General features: G+C 45.0%; 1 protein-coding gene across 1 annotated transcript in view; it reads left to right on the forward strand.

Moving 5' to 3' along the window:
* The window catches only part of myo6a (myosin VIa), a 128,873-nt gene that overhangs the window by 94,192 nt on the left and 14,213 nt on the right, over nt 1-20,468 (forward strand). Inside the window, exons 28-33 of the mRNA XM_026194849.1 lie at nt 7,468-7,628; nt 7,793-7,831; nt 9,012-9,059; nt 11,344-11,382; nt 14,887-14,990; nt 19,685-19,816. Of these exons, the coding sequence (XP_026050634.1) occupies nt 7,468-7,628; nt 7,793-7,831; nt 9,012-9,059; nt 11,344-11,382; nt 14,887-14,990; nt 19,685-19,816 (523 nt within the window). The remainder of the gene's footprint in view (nt 1-7,467; nt 7,629-7,792; nt 7,832-9,011; nt 9,060-11,343; nt 11,383-14,886; nt 14,991-19,684; nt 19,817-20,468) is intronic.

Consider the following 20,468-nt stretch of genomic DNA (forward strand, 5'->3'; position numbering starts at 1 on the left):
TTGGGTTTCCAGGTAAACGTGGAAAAGAGCACATTGACGCCAACTCAATGCATTACTTTCATAGGGCTCAGCCTAGACTCCCTTCGGGTGAGGGCTTTTCTGTCGCCGGAGAGAACAGCGGCCATACAGTCATTCCTAGCACTGTTTCGCAGAGGCAACACAGTGACCCTCAAACAGTGCCAGAGGCTGCTCGGTCTGATGGCTTCTTCTCTAGTGGCGATAACACTGGGACACCTGCACATGAGAGGCTTTCAGCGCTGGGTGGGCTCGCGGGGACTGGACCCTCACCGAGACGGCCACCGTCGCGTGAGAGTCTCTGCAGACTCTTCACTCGCTCTCCGCGAGTGGAAGTGGCCAGGTTTCTTGTCTCAGGGCGTTGCCATGGGGGCAGTTTCAGCCAGGAAGATGATTTCCACAGATGCCTCTCTTTCGGGCTGGGGGGCCACCCACGAGAGCAGAACAGTGAATGGGGAATTGGGCCCTCACATGCGCTCCACCCACATAAACTGTCTGGAACTGCTGGTGGTTCACCTGTCACTAAAACACTTTCTCCCTTGGCTGAGAGGTCATCATGTTTTAGTGAGGTCGGACAATTCCACCGTTGTGGCCTACATCAACAGACAGGGCGGTCTGGGGTCCCCTAAGTTACACACACTGGCACACAGACTGACAGTCTGGAGCAGTGTCCACCTGCTGTCACTGAGAGCAACTCACGTGCCGGGGATCTTGAACTTTGGAGCAGATCTTCTCTCCAGGGGCAACCCGCTGTATGGGGACTGGAAGCTTCACCCAGAGGTGGTGAAGCAGATCTGGCTGCGATTCGGTCAGGCGACCGTGGATGTTTATGCATCCAGGGCGAATGCTCAGTGTCCCCTGTTTTACTCGCTGCACGATCAGAGAGCTCCACTCGGGGTGGATGCTCTAGCTCATGAGTGGCCGAGAACCCTCCTCTATGTTTTTCCCCCAGTGGCCCTCATTTCTCCAACTCTGGCCAGAGTGAGGGAAAGAAGTCACTATATGATCCTGAAAAATCTCCGCCAGCCAGTGCTTCCCTGGCCCCGCACTGGCCAGGGAAGCACTGGCTGGCGGAGATTTTTCAGCAGCTGTGCGGCCCAGCTTGGCCGTTACCACTACGCAGAGACCTCCTGTCTCAGGCACAGGGGGAAATATTCCACCCCCACCCAGAGAGGCTAGCTCTATGGGCTTGGCCCGTGAGTGCCCGTGAGCTGGTGCTTAGAATCACAGGCCATCCCTTTTCAGTGCTCTGTGGCTGTGATTCTGTCATTTCTTCAGGACCTGATTGATAAGGGTAAAGCCTTCTCCACCATCAAGGTGTATTTGGCAGCAATTTCGGCCTGTCATATTGGTTTTGAGGGGAAGACTGTTGGCCAGCATCCCTTAATATGCCGTTTCATGAAGGGTGCACGGCGTAAATTGCCTACGTCATGGCCGTTGGCTCCATCGTGGGACCTTCCCACAGCATTGGCTGCGCTCTCCTGTTGCCAATTTGAACCCCTGGAACAGGTTGGGTTAAAATTTCTGTCCTTGAAGACGGCTCTATTAATTGCTTTAGCTTCTGCTAAACGTGTGGGAGAGATCCACGCTCTCTCAGTGCATCAGTCATGCATTCAGTTCTCCTCGGATAATACGAGGGTCAGTATGCGGCTCAACCCTGCCTTTGTCCCGAAGGTTGTCGGCACATGTTCCCCTATGGAACTGCCGGCCTTTTGCCCACCGCCTTCCTCCTCAGAGGAGCAACAGCGGCTGCATACCTTGTGTCCAGTCCGTGCTCTGCGCATTTACATGGACCGAACCCAGAGTGTCAGACGAAGTGACCAGCTGTTCGTGTCCTGGGCTAAACCACATATGGGAAAGCCTGTGTCTAAACAGCGCCTCTCCCATTGGATAGTAGGAGCAATTGCCCTGGCCTATACTAGCAGGGGCCTTCAGCCCCCTGCTGGCTTACGTGCGCATTCCACTAGAGGTCTGGCAACCTCATGGGCTCTCTTTAGGGGAGTTTCTATTCAGGAGGTGTGTGCAGCTGCATGCTGGACCTCACCTCATACATTTGCTAGGTTTTACAGGTTAGATGTGACAGCACCTAACCTAGCACATTCAGTCCTCAGTGCAGGTTCTTCCCGGGTGGGGGCCTCTCCCCTGTGAAGTGCTGTTGGGGACAGTTGTCTTCTTAACAGGCATGTCTGGCAATCCGGGAGTCAGTATTTCTCCCATAGTGAGACACGAAACGAATGCTATGAAAGAGAACTTAAGGTTATGTATATAACCCCGGTTCTCTGAGTAGCATGAGTGAGTGTCTCACCAGACCGCCCTCCTTGCTATGGAAGCGAGGAAGAGGTGGGCTTGTTTTGAATGACATCTGACGCTATGTCAGCCTATTATATAGGGAGGCACTGGCCCCTCCTGAAATGGGCGTCACTCAAATACCGTAATGGTATTTGAGCTTCTGATGAGGTCACGCAGGAGGCGTTCCCATAGTGAGACACTCACTCATGCTACTCAGAGAACCGGGGTTATATACATAACCTTAAGTTACTCTCTGTGAGAGAGAAACAAGGTTATGTTTCGGGTGTACTCACCAAATGTCTGCAGATAATGTTTCTCCGGTTTAAATTAAGGCCAGCAGTCGGGCTTGATGTGAAGCAGTTTTGTGCGCTCGGAGCTTTTGTGTCTCCATCCTCACAGATTTGTCTTTGCCGTACGGCTGAGTTACAGCCCTGAAATCCCTCCTGTGGAGCTCTGTTTTTGCTCTAATCCATTTCTGGCTGTTCTGGCAGGAACCCGGCTGCTCTTCATCTCTCTCCATCACACTCTCTAATGGTCCTCTCTGTCTTTCTGTGTCACAGAGAGGATGTTCACTAAGATCAGCTCAGCGCGGTTTAGGAGTTTTAGGGGTTTCGAGCTAGTTTAGTCCCACTTTAGGTGCAATTGAGGCTGACGTGTTAATTATTAAAGCATTAAAAAAGCAAGTGATGAACCGGGTTGTCTGCAAATAGCGGATTTTTATCTTTGCCTCCTTGTCACCACCACTCTCTGTCACAAAAGCACACACTCTGAATGGCCGTTGACATATGAAACCATTAATGACTATGTTTGAGTGAGAGGGTGAAGTTATCAAGTTATCAGCTAAGGCTGGTTAACTTGGTGGACACACTGCGTTGCAGAGATATCTGCTGATTGGGAAAAGATAATATCCTCGAGCACAGACTTCCTGGATGGTTTATTAGTACATTTAACTGCTTCAGAGTCACTTCTGGAGCCCCGAGTGGCCACTAAATGAACTGCAGCATTAATTATTGGACGAACTTAACAGCTGTGGTTTTTGTCGAGTTAGCAGAGGAGCTGAAGTCGCTCTGTGTGAGCAAACAGCTGCAGAATGAGGCAATACTGCATGAAGAGCCACGCTTGTACCAAGCTGAATAGCCTTTTGTAGATTAAAACATTTATCAGGGTGTAGCTTTGTTGAAATCATAAAGATTTGATGTTCCGAAGCAGAGCAAGAAACCAGAATGTGTTTATGTAACATCGCTAACACGCACACGTCCCACAACGCTTTACAAAACCCTGCATGCAGCATACAGGATGAAGAGAAGAAGCACTAAAACTTAAAAGAAGAAAAAGCAGCCGATGTCTCGTGGTCGTTCTTTTGGTTTTGAATATGAATGAGAATAAAGTGGGTTACAGACTCTGGTGAAGCAGACAGGAAGTTGCAGAAGACCAGCGGGAGAAATCCTGATTTAATCCCAGCAGATACCTGTCAGTTGACTGACAGGTGGCTGTAGCTAACTGAAATCCCTGAATTTGATGTCTTCAAGCTAATGTTGAAGCTTTAAAATGTCCAAAGCAATGGCTGACATCGCGGAGGAAAATTTTATTCTCTGTGACCGAAACTGTTGGTGTGGCGGAGTCAGCGAGGCTGCAGGTGGGTCAGACGTGCTTTTAAAGGCAGCTGTGACGCTTCAAACATGTGCGTCATGTGTTTTCAGACTGTGCAGGTTTCAAAATCTGCTCTTTGATACTCGCGCTCTCTGCAGATGGTGTGTGTGTGTGTGTGTGTGTGTGAGTGTGAGAGAGTGATAGCGGGTTTTATGGTCACAGGGTTTTATGTTTATCATTTAGCACATCTCCGTTTGGCCCATCTGTTGCCGTGGCGGCTGGTGCCTTCGGGTCCCCGGGGCGTCGACCTGGCCCGGATCAAGTGCAGATTTCGGCAGCTGTTCAGATCAAAGCTGTTGGCCGGCAGCCCAGATCCCCTGGGCTGGGTTACCCACAAATCTGCTGCACTTCCATCAACTTGGAGCTGTTGGGCTTCTCAGCACGTTCGCAATGCTCAGAATTTTCACGAGTTGCGCTGCCGAGTTTATCGGGCCTCAGGACCCTCTACGCTGTGAAGTTTGGGTCGTCAATCTGAATGTGAAGCGTTTAGAAGTGACATGCTGAGATCACATGACCCATCAGAGTCAAATCAAAGGGGTCTTACTGCAGCACATTCTGCTCCTCATTCAGCCATTGTGTCACTGTTCTTAGCTCAGCTGGTCAAAGGATCGATGAGCTCGACACAGCGAGGCGTCCATCCTCCGTCCACAGAGATCACTGCTGCTCCTCCGCTGTTGGTCAGAATTTGGTCAAACTTGCATGCAGTGGATCAAATCAGATGTGTCATTGTACAGGCAGTGACCTTGAAACTCCACCCACCTGCTGTTCAAACCTTGTTTTTATGACGGGCAGCCAATCAGAAGTAAGTTGACTTAAATCTGTGTTTTTTCATACACACACATCATAAACTCAGTCACAGACTTTTCTTCTGTTTTTGTTGTTGCTTATATGCAATATGAGCCGGGCACTGATGATGTGTGTGGTTTAAATAGGTGATTTCTAAAAAAGCAAACCCTTGGAGGTTTGTGAGAAAGGAGGAAACGATCCACAGAGGCTGAAGCTGATTTTTACAGCAGGCTGTGAACCTTTTTATTTCTGCTGTAATGCTGAACATGCTAACGTGGGACTCGCTGCTGGAGCCTCAAGTGGACATTAGAGAAACTGCACCTTTTGTTGTTTCAGTGTTGGCTTCATTTTTCAGCAACAGAGACATCGGCCTCTCCACTGCAGCTCCTCAGGTTTTTCTCCAGGTGTGCACTTTAATCGGTCCAAAACAAACAGACTGAAAAACACTAAAACTATTTTTTTTTAAAAACAGCATGTGGAGTACTCTTAAATCCAACTTGTCCCTGAAGCAGCTGACGACTGAATTCGCATTTAAAAATCCAGCTGAGGTCTGTTGGCTCCAAACCTTCAAATGTTTCACCATGAAGCAGGAACATAAACAAAAGGCAGCTGTGTAATAAATTAAAATGAGTATTGCGGATAAATCTGCAGCTGCTAAACTCAGAATATTCCTGGAGTGGTCTCATGTGAACAAAACTTGCTGCACTGCGACGTGGCCTCACAGAGGAGTTACCGCATGGAAAACGTGAAGGCTAAAGAATTCGTCCACATCTTAAAGAAAGATGAACTTCAGTTAATGAAGTGATGGCCTTCAGATCCCTGCGACCTTCCTTAGCCAGTCAAGGAGCCGTTTCCCTTGATTCATGATGGAAAATGGAAGCCAGAGCATTAATCATCCAGTTTAGCGCCGCCCCTCGTTTGCCACCCCTTGTTCCTGCTTTAATGAGCAGCTCAGTCGGTGATTATTGGACTGTGTTAGCATTGAGCAGTGATACGAACGGCTGCCTGATTAATCAAAGCTTCATAATGATCGTCCAATCAGGAGAAGATGACATCATCTTTCTTCTGAAGATTGGGAAGGTTTGCCCACACATACGTCAGAATGGCTTCAGTGAATCAATGATGACCAAATAAAATTTATTTTGATTATTAGAAATAAAAGGAGCTAAAAAAGATGAACATGCACTAAGGAATCGAAATAAACTCTATAAATGTAAAAATAATTTCCTTTGGTTTGATGTTACAGCAAAAAGACTAAAAGCAGTCATTATTTTAATGATTTAAATATTTTTCCATAGTTTTTCAATAAAATTGCAATCCTGTGCTAACCTGCAGGAGGCCGGCGATGTATGAAATCATTTTGGTGACGCTGTGCCATCTAAATCCTGTTTCCCTGCAGACGTGTTCAGAGTGTCCTGATGGACGAGCTCGGACAGGTTTGATGAAAATCGTCTGTGATTAAAAACAGGCGTTGTTTGTAGGTTTTTTGTTTGTTTGTTTTTTACAACTTTTCGATAATGAGTTATTCATTCTGGAAGCTTGAACTGATTATTATTTTTATTATTAACTGAACACAAAAAAACGAAAACCTATGTTTGACGCACCCACAGAGCGGCACACAGCTCGATTCGTGTTTGTTTTCCTCGTTCTGTGTTTTGACAGCACACAGCTGAATGAATGCAGCGTCTCAGCGTGTCTGTGCAGACACTACTCTGTGCAGACAAAACTCACTGAGGCACGTTTTCCAGCAAGTTTCAGGCTCATGCAGATGGAGGATATCTGGGAGAAACTGCAAAACCAGGAGATGCACAGAAAAACTCTGGAATAATGGGAATGTTGGATGAGAAGACCTGAAACTGGATTTGTCAGAGATGCTTCAGAGGAGCTGTGATGAAGGCCAGAAGGCCTAAATGTTAGCATGTTTGTTGGTGTGAGCAGGAAGTGGTTTCCTGTAGGTTTTTGTCAATGCTACTTTTTTCATTATTATTCAGCATCGGAATGACACGACTCTGAAATTCGCATCCTGCTTGTCAGTGGCAAGTGGCTGGAGGTTGCTCGGTGAAATCAGTTGCAAAAACCAGCAAGTTGCCAGAATCATATGTAGTTTGTATGAACCTGGTCTGCAAACACTCTCAAAATAGTCTCCAAGCTGCAGTGAAACCATGAAAATCAACCAGAGGATTCTGGTTCATCAGAGAAGTCTCTGATGAAAAGTCGGCATGTTTGCTGACACGAGCGGAATAAAGTACTGAAGCTGAGATCTATTAGCGTTTGTGTCACCGCTGCATATTTACCTTCAGCACTGTAACTGCATGAGCCTCCGCCTTACTCCATCCTGTCAAGCCATCTGACGTCGCCACACTGCGACATCAGATGGCGTCTATCCTGATCTCTAAGAGTCCCGTCTCCTCACCAGGTGAACGTAGCAATTAGTCGTTTTGTGTGCTGCTGCAGTTTTTCTGATGTTTTGCAGCTGAAAGCGTTTGCACGCATGAGCAGCTGAACCTTCCTGCGCTGATGCAGCATCGCACGCCAGCCGTGCCGCAACGAAGCTGGCAGACATGTTCGTACCAGCAGATGGTTGACAAAGTGGGAGCGTTCAGAAAGTGAACTGAAAGCTGGCTACAGCAGCACTTCCAGTCATGAACATATGTTAACTGCGGCGGAGATGCGCCAGGTGTGCTGCGACTGAACGAGAGCGTGTGTGTGTGCTCGGTGTGTGTGCAGATGGAGATGGAGCTGCAGCTGCAGGCGGAGCGTGAGGAGGAGGCCGCTCGGCAGGCTGTTCTGGAGCAGGAGAGGAGGGACAGGGAGCTGGCGCTGAGGATCGCCCAGAGCGAGGCTGAGCTCATCCCCGAGGAGGTGGCCAACGACTCGGGCCTGCGCAGGTAAGCCTGAGTTTAAGGAGACCCTCTGCGACGCGTCTTCACGGGACGGAGACGTCTTTGAATGCCACTCGGACTCGTCCTGGAGAAACCATCGTTTCCCTCTGATCCTGAGTTTAATCATTTTCTTCTTCTTTGTTTTCTTTTTGTTTGTTTTTTCCTCTCAGTAACGGCTCCTCAGTTCCATCGTCCCCAGAGCGATCAGCGTAAGACCCGTCGATTCTTAACCCTTTAATTTAACCCCCTCACTCCCACACACCTGACCTTTGACCTTTCAAACCATAACAAACCCTCTGCATGCTGTAACAATCTGCCAGCCCGGCTCTGCCCTCTGATTCCAGCTAACGGATGCATCAGTTTGAACACAGTGACTTTTATTAACTTACATTTAAATCCAGATATGAGCACCAGGTTTGATTCTCACCCACCAGAAACTCGATCCAGGCTCAGGTTTATCAGACTTCTGAGGGTTACGACCTTACAGCCATAGAAAGAGACAAAGTAGAAGTAAAATACTCCAAACATGCACCCCTAGATCTATACTAGGATCTATACTCTGTAATTAAATAATTCAAAAGCTATAAACCTGGAAACGCTAAAAGTGTTATTACTTTTAATAAATAAGTAATATTGGTGTATTTTCATTGATATATACTGATATTTATATTTGATGTTAGACAGTTTTAAATAAAAGAAATCAAAAGAAACGTTAATAATTACCAAACAAAGGGGGAAAAAAGCAGAAGCTTCAGCTCATTTTTTTTAATGCACAAAATAATAACATTTTAAGAACTCACACGTTTAAAGGATAATTTTAAAAAAGCTGCCACGTTGGTCACAAAGATTCTTACAGAAACACGTCGCTCATCGCTGAAGATCTGCAGTCATGTGGTTCAATTTCAGACTTTAACTTTCAGTGCAGTAACATTTCAGGAATAAGTCACCCTTCATACACGGATCAGAGGTCAAAGGTTAACTGGAGAATTGATTTGGAAGTGGCTTTCACAGCCAGCTGAGGTCAGTCTGCTAGTTATTGCAGCATAGATGAAATAAAACATCGAGAGGTAATTCAGGTGATTTTAATCTTCTGTACAAAAAAAGAAACGAAAACTTAAATGTGCAAAAATCTCTGCTCTCTAGCCCCACCTCTACTTCACCTCCAGATCATCAAGATGCATCTGAAAGCAGGCTTTAGTCCAGATTAGTTTTCCTTCAGGTGTGACTTTCAGGAGTTTGATGAATCTGAGGCCTGTCCTCAGATCACAATTTGGAAGGAGAATGATTTCCTGATGAGCCTCGGGGGAAGGAATCACCTTCGCCTCCCTGATTGCTTTGTTATGTTGTGCTCTGCTGCTCCGTTATAATCCTGTAATCCTCTGTTTACAGCGCTGCCGCCGCTGCTGCTGCCTCCCCAAAGCTCAAGAGCTTGACCATGTAGGTTTCCTGTCACACCACACGCCTCAGACAGCTTCAGGGCACCGTGCGACGCCGCCGTGCGCTCACAGCGGCGAATCCAGACATAAAGCACTCGGTGTAGCCTTGGCCTCGATCACTCTTCTCACTTAGCCTGAAGCGACACGTCTCTCTGAAAGTTGAAATTGATGCTTCACGCCGTGACTCGGCTTTGTTAGTGGCTACATCAAACTGTTTGACCTCCCTAGAGCGCTGCGTCACAGAGCTTTGCACTGCGGGTGGATCGGCCACGTAGACCCGGCCTCTCTGTTCGGGTTCTGTTCTCCACATCACCGAGTAAAACCTGCACATGCATCAGTGTTAAAGATGTAGATTTGAAGAAAAGAGTCATCACAGACATTCAGACAAAAGAATCAAAGGCAGACATTGAAACCTCTGAGCAGGGCTGCCATGATCAGTTTTATCTCAGGTTGATCTGGACATAAAAATATGACTTTAAAAGAATAAAACTTGGAGGATGTCTTTCTTTAAGTACTTAACACCTACAAAAACGTACAAAAAGCGTGAGTGCGTAAACACGCCTGACCTCACTGTGTGAGAAAACAGCTGATTTACAGCCTGAGATGTCTGGAGAAGAGCGAGTGAGTTAAAGGCCCTGTATGTGGTTGTTTCTACACATCAGTCTGTGTCAGAGCTCATAGATCCAAATGAAAGACATTAAAGTGTCAGTTATGAACTTAAACATGTACTCTTTCCTTTCCCTCACCTCCTTTCTTTTGGCATCCTTGCCTCCTTCCTCCCATTCCTCTCACCTGACTTCCTGTTTCTCTCCTTTTGTCTTCTGGAAGTTTAAATTCTCTTAAATGTGTCGGCTGTGTGCGTTTTGATTCAGAGCAGCTGTACTGGCAGTCCGCATCATGTTTCATGCTCAATAACTGTGAAGTTAAGTCATTTATTTTCTAAGCTAAGCTCATCTTCTCATGGCTCCAGGGCACCTGAGTAGGAAGGAAGTGCAGGCGTCACTGTCATGGCCTCTGATTTGTTGCCAGTTGAACCTCTGGACTCAGCGTGACAGTGTTTAGTTAATGGCTCAGCGGCCGCATAATGACGCCCGCTGCACCTTTTTTTGCTTTCTTTTAACTACAGCAGCTGCTTCCTGCCTGATTTCACCTTCCTCCGTTTAATGCCTAATAAGGACTCGTGTAAACATCACAGGAGCGTCGTTAATGGCTCGGACGCAGGAGGAGGCTCGGACCATTAAACGTGTGACCAGAGACGACATAATGAATACATGTTTCTGAAGTGAACGAGGTCGTCCGTGCACAAGCTTATCATGTTGGTAATGAGAAGAATTATCAGATGAAGGTGGAGGTCTGCAGGCTCGCAGGCTTCAGAGCTTCTGCAGTCAGAAAGCCGAGCTGTGGGCGGCACCGTAGGGACCTTTTTTATAACGTGGACAAAAAGAAAGTTTAATTGTAACAAACAGGACAAGTAACGTCTCCGTCACACTAGAGTGAAAATACCACAAAGAATTGGTCGAAGCTGAGGTCTCTGATGTCTCAGCCTAATGGGAGTCGACCTGTCTCCAAACAGAAAGCTACCTTTAGCTGCTCCTTCATTCAGCGGCGTCGCCCAGCAGGTAGCTCTGCATGTTCGATTTGCTAGTTTTTACATTACATGCTCCTCCCGTCTTCTCACGGGATCTTTCGCTTGTAGCCAGTAATGTCTCCAACCGATACCGGTTTGTCACTCTTAGACCAGTTTAAGAAGGATTTTAGATGGTTGCTGTGTGCAACGACAGAAGACTCCACTCGGATGTTTATGTTCCTGTGTGAAAGCAGCAGAATTGAATTTCTGTGTATGCAAACAGCAACAGACTTGCGATATTCCCAGATTTATCCCAGTTATTATTGATCACGAGACCACATTCAGTGGTCCAGACCAATAGCAGACTGACTGTTGAGTGGTTGCAGACCTGCTCCCGGTCTTTAAAGGCATCGAGATCACATGATCACTGCACACAGTGTGACTGTAGCATGAGCTTCTCCTCCGTTTCTGATCATCTGTGAAGTTACGAGAAGTGTGAACAAGTGTTGTCGTGTTGTAGTTTCAGCTGTTTAAAAATCGAAGTGCATGAACACCAACTTCTGTTTTTCCTTCTTCTTCTTCTTCATTTTTAACCCTCTCTTTGTTTTCCTTTCACTTACCTGCTGTCCCTGTTTAGTGAAAAAGATGGTGATGAAGTATTTTGTAGTAAATGTCTCGGCAGCATACTAACAGTTTATCCTAACATCGTGCTTTTTAGGGAGGAAATGGCGAGGGAAATGTCCGAACTTCTGGCTCGGTGGGTAGAAACCGTCTATGTGGATCACACCTCAATGACCAATCAACTCACTCTTTGATCAAAGTTAATAGAAAATTTTAATGAGAATTGAACAAAAACTAAAACTGAATCATTTTTTGATTGTTGATGATCAAAAGTAAATTGAGCAGTGTTGATTACAGGGTTAATAATAACTATTTAGCCTCCACTGTAAAGAACATGATTTATTTTTCTTTTGTGATTTTGAAAGTCGGCCGTGTACACGGGGACGCCGTGGCCCGTTAAATGTCACCCAGCTGTTATTTCCCGCCTCCATCGCCCGGCCGCCGCAGAGGCTCCAGCTGCTCCTGTTTTTAAGATTTTACAGATAAAAGCTGTAACTTTCAGAAAAATGCAGAGTTAGTGGAGGATTTTATGCTGCTGCTTATTAAAAGTCCAGCTCAGCTTTAAACGTTGAAATGTTCACTTCATCATTTCAGAGACAAAATGATTTTGATCTAAATTTCTTTACTGTCCTGATATGTTAATGATAATAATATTTATTTGGAAATGTAAATATTTTCCTAGTTTTTAAAAAAAAAAAAAAAAATTTACTAAGAAAACCTTTTTAGATGTTTTGGATTTTTGGAAGCAAATAAAAAGTAGTTTGTTTTCTCTCAAAGCGCTGTTTTAAAACAGGGTCCAAATGCTTTATTTCCAACAGTTTTTTTTCTTCTAAATTCAAATTCGAATTTGAATATTGTCTCTTCAAGATGTTATAGAGGCGATATGTCTAATATGGTTAGAAAACCCACCCACTTACTCTCTAACGAGGGGCAGCCAGTCAGAAGAATGTTGGCCCAAAGTGGGAGGAGCTAAAATGTTGCAAACAGAGGATGAACCAAAGGGCTGCTCTATTGGAGTCCAGGAATAAAAACATGGAGCTGGGAATGAGCCGAATAAATCTCCTTCAAGGTTTTTCTCTTTGGTCTCTGACTGGATGTTAAAAGGAGGGTGATGCGTAGCAAACAGCTGAGAGCACAGTCAAACCTGGACCTATGAGATAAGGACACAGTGCATGTGCTCCGGCAGGTGCTGCTCAGGTGGTACACCTTTTGATCCTAATGCTGGAAAGCATGCAGTACAGAGTTCCAGATCTTTGTCTTCAGCCACACAAACAGCTTTTTTCTGTAATTACCTCTGCAGATGAAACACAATTGAAACACACTTTGAAACACATGCTCCTTTGAAGGAGCAACTCGAGTTCCAGTGATTTACTGCCCAAAAATGTAAAGCCATGACTTTAATAGAGATTTAGAGTTCAAATTCTTCCTCCTGAAACTCCACCACAGAGAGTTATTCCACCTTTAACCTATAGCAGGTTAAACTGCCGGTCCCGTCAGATTACTGCGAGCATACGCTGTTTTCTGCCCGTGTTCCTGTCAGCATCCCCGCTGCTGTGAATGAGTGATGTCAGCTGAAGCCGTGCCAGTCCCTGCTTCCCGTGTTCGCCTGTCTGCGGTTAATTGGCGACAGGAAGCAGGGGAAGAAGGTGACTGCAGCGCTTGGCCACTTAGCACGCCAAAGTCACCACGTGCTTGTGAAAACACGCTCAGCAACCCCGGGTCTGAGGCCCAGCTCGGGCTAAACATGAGATCCAATAGGATTAGAGGAGCAGCGGGGTCCCGCCTCCAACTTCCCGGCGTTCTAAAAAGGGCAAATCCAGGTCACGGATTAATCAGGCCTGTCAGCAGCGCCGCAGAGGAGCGAGCAGCTGGAGGGTAGCCGCTGTTCTCTGCTGTCAAACGGTCATTCATAATTTAACAGAGCGAGCCGTCACGCTGTGGCGGCCACACGCCGACACAATGGAGGTGCTGTGTGGCTTCCTAGAGACTGAAACAGCATGCATTTTAATGATGTACTCACACCTTCTGTTCTTCTGGTCCTCTCCTTCTTTATAACGCTGCTGTCTGACACCCTCAGTCCTCCTCACCCTGACGTTCATAATGAACCAGCAGCTGTTTAAAGAACGTGGCGCTGCTTCTGTTCCTCGTGGAAAACTGGTTCCTGTCTCACCTGGTGACTTTCACCTGGGTGGAGTTTACTATGTGGGATGCGTCACTGACTGTGTTTCCATGCACCCTAATGAACTATTCAAGTCACAATCAGGCGTTATAGAACACATCCGGCCAACAAATCGTGGTTTGTCATCACTTCTGTGCAAAAGTTAAGGCCGTTCATCTCCATCAATTCGTTTTTGTCATCATTGCTTTGGGCAAACATATCCACCTCCGGGCTCCAGCGGCTGTGAGCCATGTTTCACTGCAAACGGTTGAAATATGAACCAAACTTCTGTACACCATAACTTCATTAATGATCAATAACCGTCCCACTTATGCTTCACACATCAGAAAAAAGAAGAAAACATTTGAGTTGCCTGGATGTAGAAAACCTTCCCCTGCGTTATTTTTCTTTTCTGAGATGCCGCTGTTGGGCTGTGCGATCATTTATCTCCAGGACCCAAAATTATAAATGTTAATAAGAAATCATTAAAATCTGATCCTCGCAATAATCCATCAAGTGTGCAGTTATAAATGGGATTTAGGTCCAGATATCCTGCGGCTCCTTTACTGAAGATTAATGGTCGAACAGGCCCGTTGGAGGCTTTCAAAAGCTAAAATGGAAATCAAACTTTAATGCTGGATGGTTTTTTCTACAACCTGGCAACTTAAGTCATTCTTAGTTACAGATTACACTATGAAACATTAGCAGATCAGTTCCAGATAATAATAAAACCATTAATTACAGAATTGCAGGTCTTTATAAATGAATGTTCTGCAGGTCTGCAGCATCCTTTGCCTCTGAAGCCACCACTTTAACTAATCTTATATCTGCACAAGCTAGAGAAACCTAATAACCTCAGTTCAATGGACCTGATCCAGAATTCCTCACAAAGAGCTTCTTTTCAGGACTTTTAAAATCTGAAACATGACTGAAGTTTGTCTCAGTATTTTAAGATTGAGATAAATGATCCCATCCTGTACGTTGAACAAAGACTTGATAATTTGATTTCTTCACTGGGTTGCTGAAACAATTCGCATCTATAGATGGCTATCACGTTTCAAATTCTTAGAGACTTCTGGGAAACACTAGATTGAAGTTTAAGAGCCGTATAACAGAAACCAACCCGAAACCTGCCCAGTCAGACACTCAAACAATGTAAAGGGGCCAGTGTAGATTGGAGGCAGGTAACCATGTAGGCCAATAAATAAATAAATAATTGACTAATACGCACAATAAGAACAACTCGTAAATTTTTCTTCCCTAATAAATTTGTGACTTTTATATCATGGATGGATGGAAAACCTATGAAGAATCCAACTGGGTGCATGGCACAGTCCTTTAATGACCCTAACAGCGACCCCCTCAGTAAACTCACCGATGTGGTGTCGGTGGAAATGATCACCTGCTGACGGTCCCCCACAGTTCTCAGCTGTGGGTCTATGTCACTCACCTCTTGCATCCTTCTTCTGTTTCCTGTATTAGAGGTCCGCAGGTCCAGGCGTCCAAGGCGGCTGCGGGCACCAAGAAGTACGAGCTGAGCAAGTGGAAGTATGCTGAGCTGCGTGACGCCATCAATACCTCATGTGGTGAGTGTTTTCTTATTTACTGTTGCGCTGATAGTTTTCCAATAAAGATAATTGTTTGACATTATTTAATGGCTATCCACACTTCCCCAAGCATAAACTAGACATTCTACGTGCCATTGTGGGTTACAAAGACAAATTTTCACTCATTAAATTTTTTTTTTTTATTGGATAGTCAACGTTCTCAGAGGATGAACCACTTACCAGAGGTTGATGCTTGACAGCTGCAAGGAAATTATTCAGATAACTGACAGTACACATATTGAGTACCTTAACGTTCCCAAAGGATGAATCTTTCCCATTTTGGACACAGTGGGAGCTTCACCCTGGTGCCACATTCAAGTTGAATTAGTTTCATGCATTGACCTTGTGCATTTTGCTCTGTCGAGAGAATCAAGTCCAGACTTTGCCTTTTAAGAAGTGCTTTTCAAAATAAGATCTCTTTAATAATTTATCACCAGAAATCTGTGATTTTCAACTCCAACTTTTCAGCCTGTCAGATTAGAGATTAAGATTGTAAATGATATAAATAACCTTTTTTTTTTTACCTTGCCTTGAAGTATTAATATGTAATGGACATATTTACTGTGTATATTCATATTCCCAGAGGCTGAACCTTTTAGATTTTAATGAACCTGTAATGTCCATTGTTGTCTTCTAAAATTCCTAAACTTTATGTTAAACTCAGAGCTTCATGTCCACATTTTCCTTAAATTTGATGTTCTCTGTTCCTTTGTTCTCACTGGTACTTTAAAGCTACTTTCGTGATGGACTTCTTCTGGAAACTGAGCAGACTCTCCTTAAATTTTTTAAAGTCACTGTTCTTGGTCCTCAGAGGATTAATAATGGATCCGGTAGACATTTCTCCAGCACTGCTGTGAGGCGAAATATATTTAAAATGGCTCAATTTGACTGACAGACTTGAAAAATCCTAATTTTCTCAGAATGTTCATACTCCTCAGAGGATGAGCTCTTTGATTTTTTATTTTTAAACTTTTTTCCATTATCAGCGCGCTTGGATAGAAATCTGATCTTTAACGGTGCAATGACAGGCACACTGATGGGAATTGCTGATTGTATTCACACTCCCTAAGAAGACAGACCGCTGTTATTTTTATCGACCCCATGGTCTTCCTTTATCCTCGCTCTGAGAATAGCTAAATGGTCGTAAAGGCTGTTTGTTCTGAGTGAAGAGTTCACTCCTCTTGTTTCCAGCAAATGGGCAGCTTTGACAGAATTGTTTGCCACCGCTCGCTTTCCACACCACTTAATTTTATTTTTGTAAACGCCGCTTCATTTTATGACCACTTCTCTCGTGTGGGAGTGAACTGCCGGTCGAGCAGAACAGAGGACAACTCTTTTAGCCAAACTCATCGTGATGATACCACAGCTGTAGCAGGTGCTTTGTCAAACAGAAGAATTTCAGTACGAGGTGATATCACTGTAACATATCAGAGTGTCGAACCTACTCAACCTTTACACTGACATTTAAAAAGCGGCTGATGATCCTATCCAGAATATGTAGAATGTGTTACCTGTGCCAAATTTGACTGTTATTGAATTGTTGTTATATAATTTAAAAATGTTAGAGGAAAAAAAAGTGTGATTTCATATTTGGACCTGCACAGACAGGAAAGAGACCCAAAGGCAACAAATACAGATATAATATGTCTATATAGGTCTTTTTTTAAGGAATATGTTCAGTTACTACGTAATGATAGCAGCGAGGCTGCTGGTTTTAACTGCTGCTCTGGCTGATTTGCTGGTTTAGCTGTAAGGACAAGAGCAGGAATGTTCTTCTACCATAAAAGGCCAAATTTTTACCCTTTAATGTTGTGTTGCATCAGTTCATTGAGGTCTGCAGGGATTTGTTTATGTCCAGTTCTGTCAAGGTCCTGCACCAGTGTTTAAATCAGGTTGAGGTCTGGACTTCGGACTGTTGGGGCACCTTGATTCTTTGCTTTTTCAGCCGTTCTCCTGGAGATTTGCTGCTTTGCTTGGGATCATTGTTCTTCTCTGTGACCCAGTTTGGTCCAAGCTTTATCTGTGGCACAGATGGCCTCATGTGTCTATAGAGTACTTTGATATACAGTTCATGGTCCACTCAGTGACTGGAAGGTGTCCAAACCATCATCCCTCCACCACGGTGCTGAAAGCTTGTCTCAGGTGTTTGGGCATTTCCATTCAGAAATTATTTGACTTAATAGGCTTCCAGTTTTTCTTCAGCTTCCATACCAACTGGTGGATAAAGAGGCCATAGGTGCTGGCTTTGCCCCTCAGCAGGCTACCAGAAGCTGGACAATAGGAAGAAAGTGATCTAATAAGCCTCAGAACCCTGTTTGAGGTGTTACTGCTGAGTTGGACGGCTGTAAAATTGTAGCTTTTGTCATCAATACACAAAGCAGTTCCTGCTTTATCTAAGATCTAAACATGTCTTCCATCCCTGAAGCCGTTATCTCAATGTACAGGAGGTGGAACATCCAATCAGGGGACTCTGATAGTGGACGAACAAACTTTCATCCTTGGTTTGATTTTGATTCACTTATAAAAGAAAGTGAAACTTAAAGAAAACAGCCAAGAGGAGAATATCCGCCTGTTTCCTCTCTTTCTTTCTCAGTTTAACCTCAGAGATCACCTGTCCTTATCCACGCAGCAGGAAGCGTGGAGGACTGGGACAAGGAGGGTCGACGCCCGCCGGCTTCTCTGAAATGAATGTGCTGAGAGTCGCCTGCGGGCGGCCGCATATAAACACATAGAATGACTCGGTCAGCGTTTAACAGGCCGCTCACCTCCCCAGACAGAGGAGGGGATCGCATACTGATGCGATCACGTCCACAGCTACGGATCATCACGAGCAGCAGAATAAAAAAGTCCAGCGTCGAGGGCCTGTTGACACGCAGCGTATTCTGCAGAGGTTTCCGCTCGCCTCAACAAACGGAGGATGTTTTTTTTTTGTTCGTCTGGCGTTACCTAAGCACTTAGTGTGCATTATGCATCTCATTGCTTGGTGTTAGCCTTCGCACTCTGGATGATAAATTGAATGTGTGTGTTTTTCTTTCTTTATTTCCTTTCTTTCTTTATATATTACTGAAGTCATTTATCTGAATCGTCCAGATGAAATGTGTGCTTAATGCTGCTGCCTGCCTTCTCTCGGGGCGCGCGCACTACATTGATTATGTTGAGATGAACATCAGCGCCGTGTGTGGGGGAATCAACAAAAGTTGGTCCATCTGCCAATATTAATTATGTGAGTTTTAACGGTTCAATAATGTGGATTTTTTTTTTTGTCAACAAATTGTACTTTTTATGGCCAAAGGTTTGTGGACATAGAGAGCTGTATAATTGTACCCTAAAAAGTTCATAAATAACATCTATGTACATAAAAATCCACAGAGAAGATTTGTTTTTCCAAAATGTTAGCAATCAGGCAACCCAAACCAGCTGGAGAATTTAAATCTACAGCCACAGATAAAGCAAACCAACCTTCACTCAGTGCTTGCTCTCTGACAGCTGGTGACTAGTGGCCATGGCCCTGATTGCCCTTTAACCCTGTGGAGAATTTCTCATCCTAAATGCTTAGGAAACAAGCAGGGAAGTCACTGAGGGCGATCTTGTCGCTGGGCCTGTCACGTCTGCCATCCAAGGCCCGGATTTCAGTGACCTTCTACATCTTATGGTCGCTGCTACTCGTCCTTATACTTGTGTCTGCCTGTTAAAAGGCTATAATCCCTTTATTTGATACAGCCTTTAGCCAAACACCGTCTGCTGCCTCAAGAAAACATGAATGAGGGAGTTTAATGTCAGGTAACCTCTGTTTAATATGGATTCCCAGCACCTGGTCCACTGCAGCCTCTGTGATTATGCAGTAAGAATTAAGCCCGGTTGACGGGATGTCGGACATCCACAGAAAAGGTCTGAACCAGTGAATCGGTCAGCCGTGCGCTGCTTCAGTTTGTGTTCACCCTCTTTGCTGTTTCAACCTTGAGGCGACTTTTGTTGTGATTTGGCGCTATATAAATAAAATTGAATTGAATTGAACATGACAGAAACAGTGAAAGCCAGCTCAGTGAAGAAATGGTTTCCCCACTTAAGTAAGAACAGAGCTCGGATTTTAACACCGACTTGAACTCAAACCTGATGACTCAGTGGCTGATTGGAGGAAGATGTGCAGCCAGCACTAATCAGAAGGTTGTTGGTTCGATCCCTGTCGGCTCCAGTCTGCATGGACAAGATACCAGCCCCAAATTGGTCTCCAATGCATCAGAGTATGAATGCGTTTGAATGTCAGCTAGTAAGCACCTAAATAAAAAGAGCCGCGAAAAAGTGCTCGTGTGAAACTGTGAATGAGGCGAACTGTGTAAAGTTTGAGTGCTCAGAGTAGCGGTGCACAAGAACCAGCCCACTTTCAATATGTAATTATCACCAAAGCTTTCAGTGCATGTTGTTATTAACTATTATTAAATATAATGGTGGAGTTGATGAAATCGGAAGGACAGCACTGCTTTTTCCAGAGCGACGGGGTTCAGACTCCTGTCAGATTCATGGTTCTCTGTTTGAATATGACTTTTACACAGATTCGTCCAAGTTCTCGGTTCTTTCAGGTTCTCCAGTTTTCAAATCGATGTACGTCTCTGAAATGTATTTGCAGAAGCTGTCAGTATTTCTTCTGCCTGATTTTCTGATCCTGTCTCCTCCAGACATCGAGCTGCTGGCCGCCTGCAGAGAGGAGTTCCACCGCCGGCTTAAAGTTTACCACGCCTGGAAGTCAAAGAACAAGAAGAGGAACACCGATACAGAGCAGCGAGCACCGAAATCTGTCACCGACTACGGTATGACGGGCGCCGCAGCGTTTATTCCTCTGGAGCTGTCTCTCTTTGTGTTTTTCCCACAGCGAGTGAAACGCTTTCTGCATTTTTCATGCACTCGGTACAAAAACAGCTCTCTCGTTTGCAGATTGACGTTGAAAGTACCTCAAAGTACCTCAAAAACATTTTTCGAACACTTCTAACTCCTTTTGTATAACCTTGTGGCCACAAAGGTCTCTCATCCATTTAATCTTTCTCTCTTATGTTTAAACTTACACTTGAAAGAAGGAAACAACCCGAAGCTTTACAGGAAGAGAGAAACACACTGAGCCTTGAACAGCCTGCAGGTCAGAGGTCACAGAGGTCGACTTTTGTTTGGATGTGAAGGAGTCTCAGATTTGTGCAGAACGGTGAGACGGATTTGGTTTGTGCACATTTATAAATGAGATCCTCTGACCTTAAAGATTCCTCTGAGCGATTTTAAACCTCTGAAGTCTCCAAAATCTGAAACTGATTCACCGTGCTGGACTCTGACCAAACAATGCCTTCATTTGAATGCCAGACTTTATAAAGACGAGCACTTCGGTCTGTCGGGGTCGCTGACAGCTTGCCGTGATTGTCAGTCAGCAACAAGACGAGCAAATGGACTCAGTCTCTCACCTCTCCACCGCCATCG

This window comes from Astatotilapia calliptera, chromosome 15 (assembly GCF_900246225.1).
Source record: "Astatotilapia calliptera chromosome 15, fAstCal1.2, whole genome shotgun sequence".
Classification (NCBI taxonomy): domain Eukaryota; kingdom Metazoa; phylum Chordata; class Actinopteri; order Cichliformes; family Cichlidae; genus Astatotilapia; species Astatotilapia calliptera.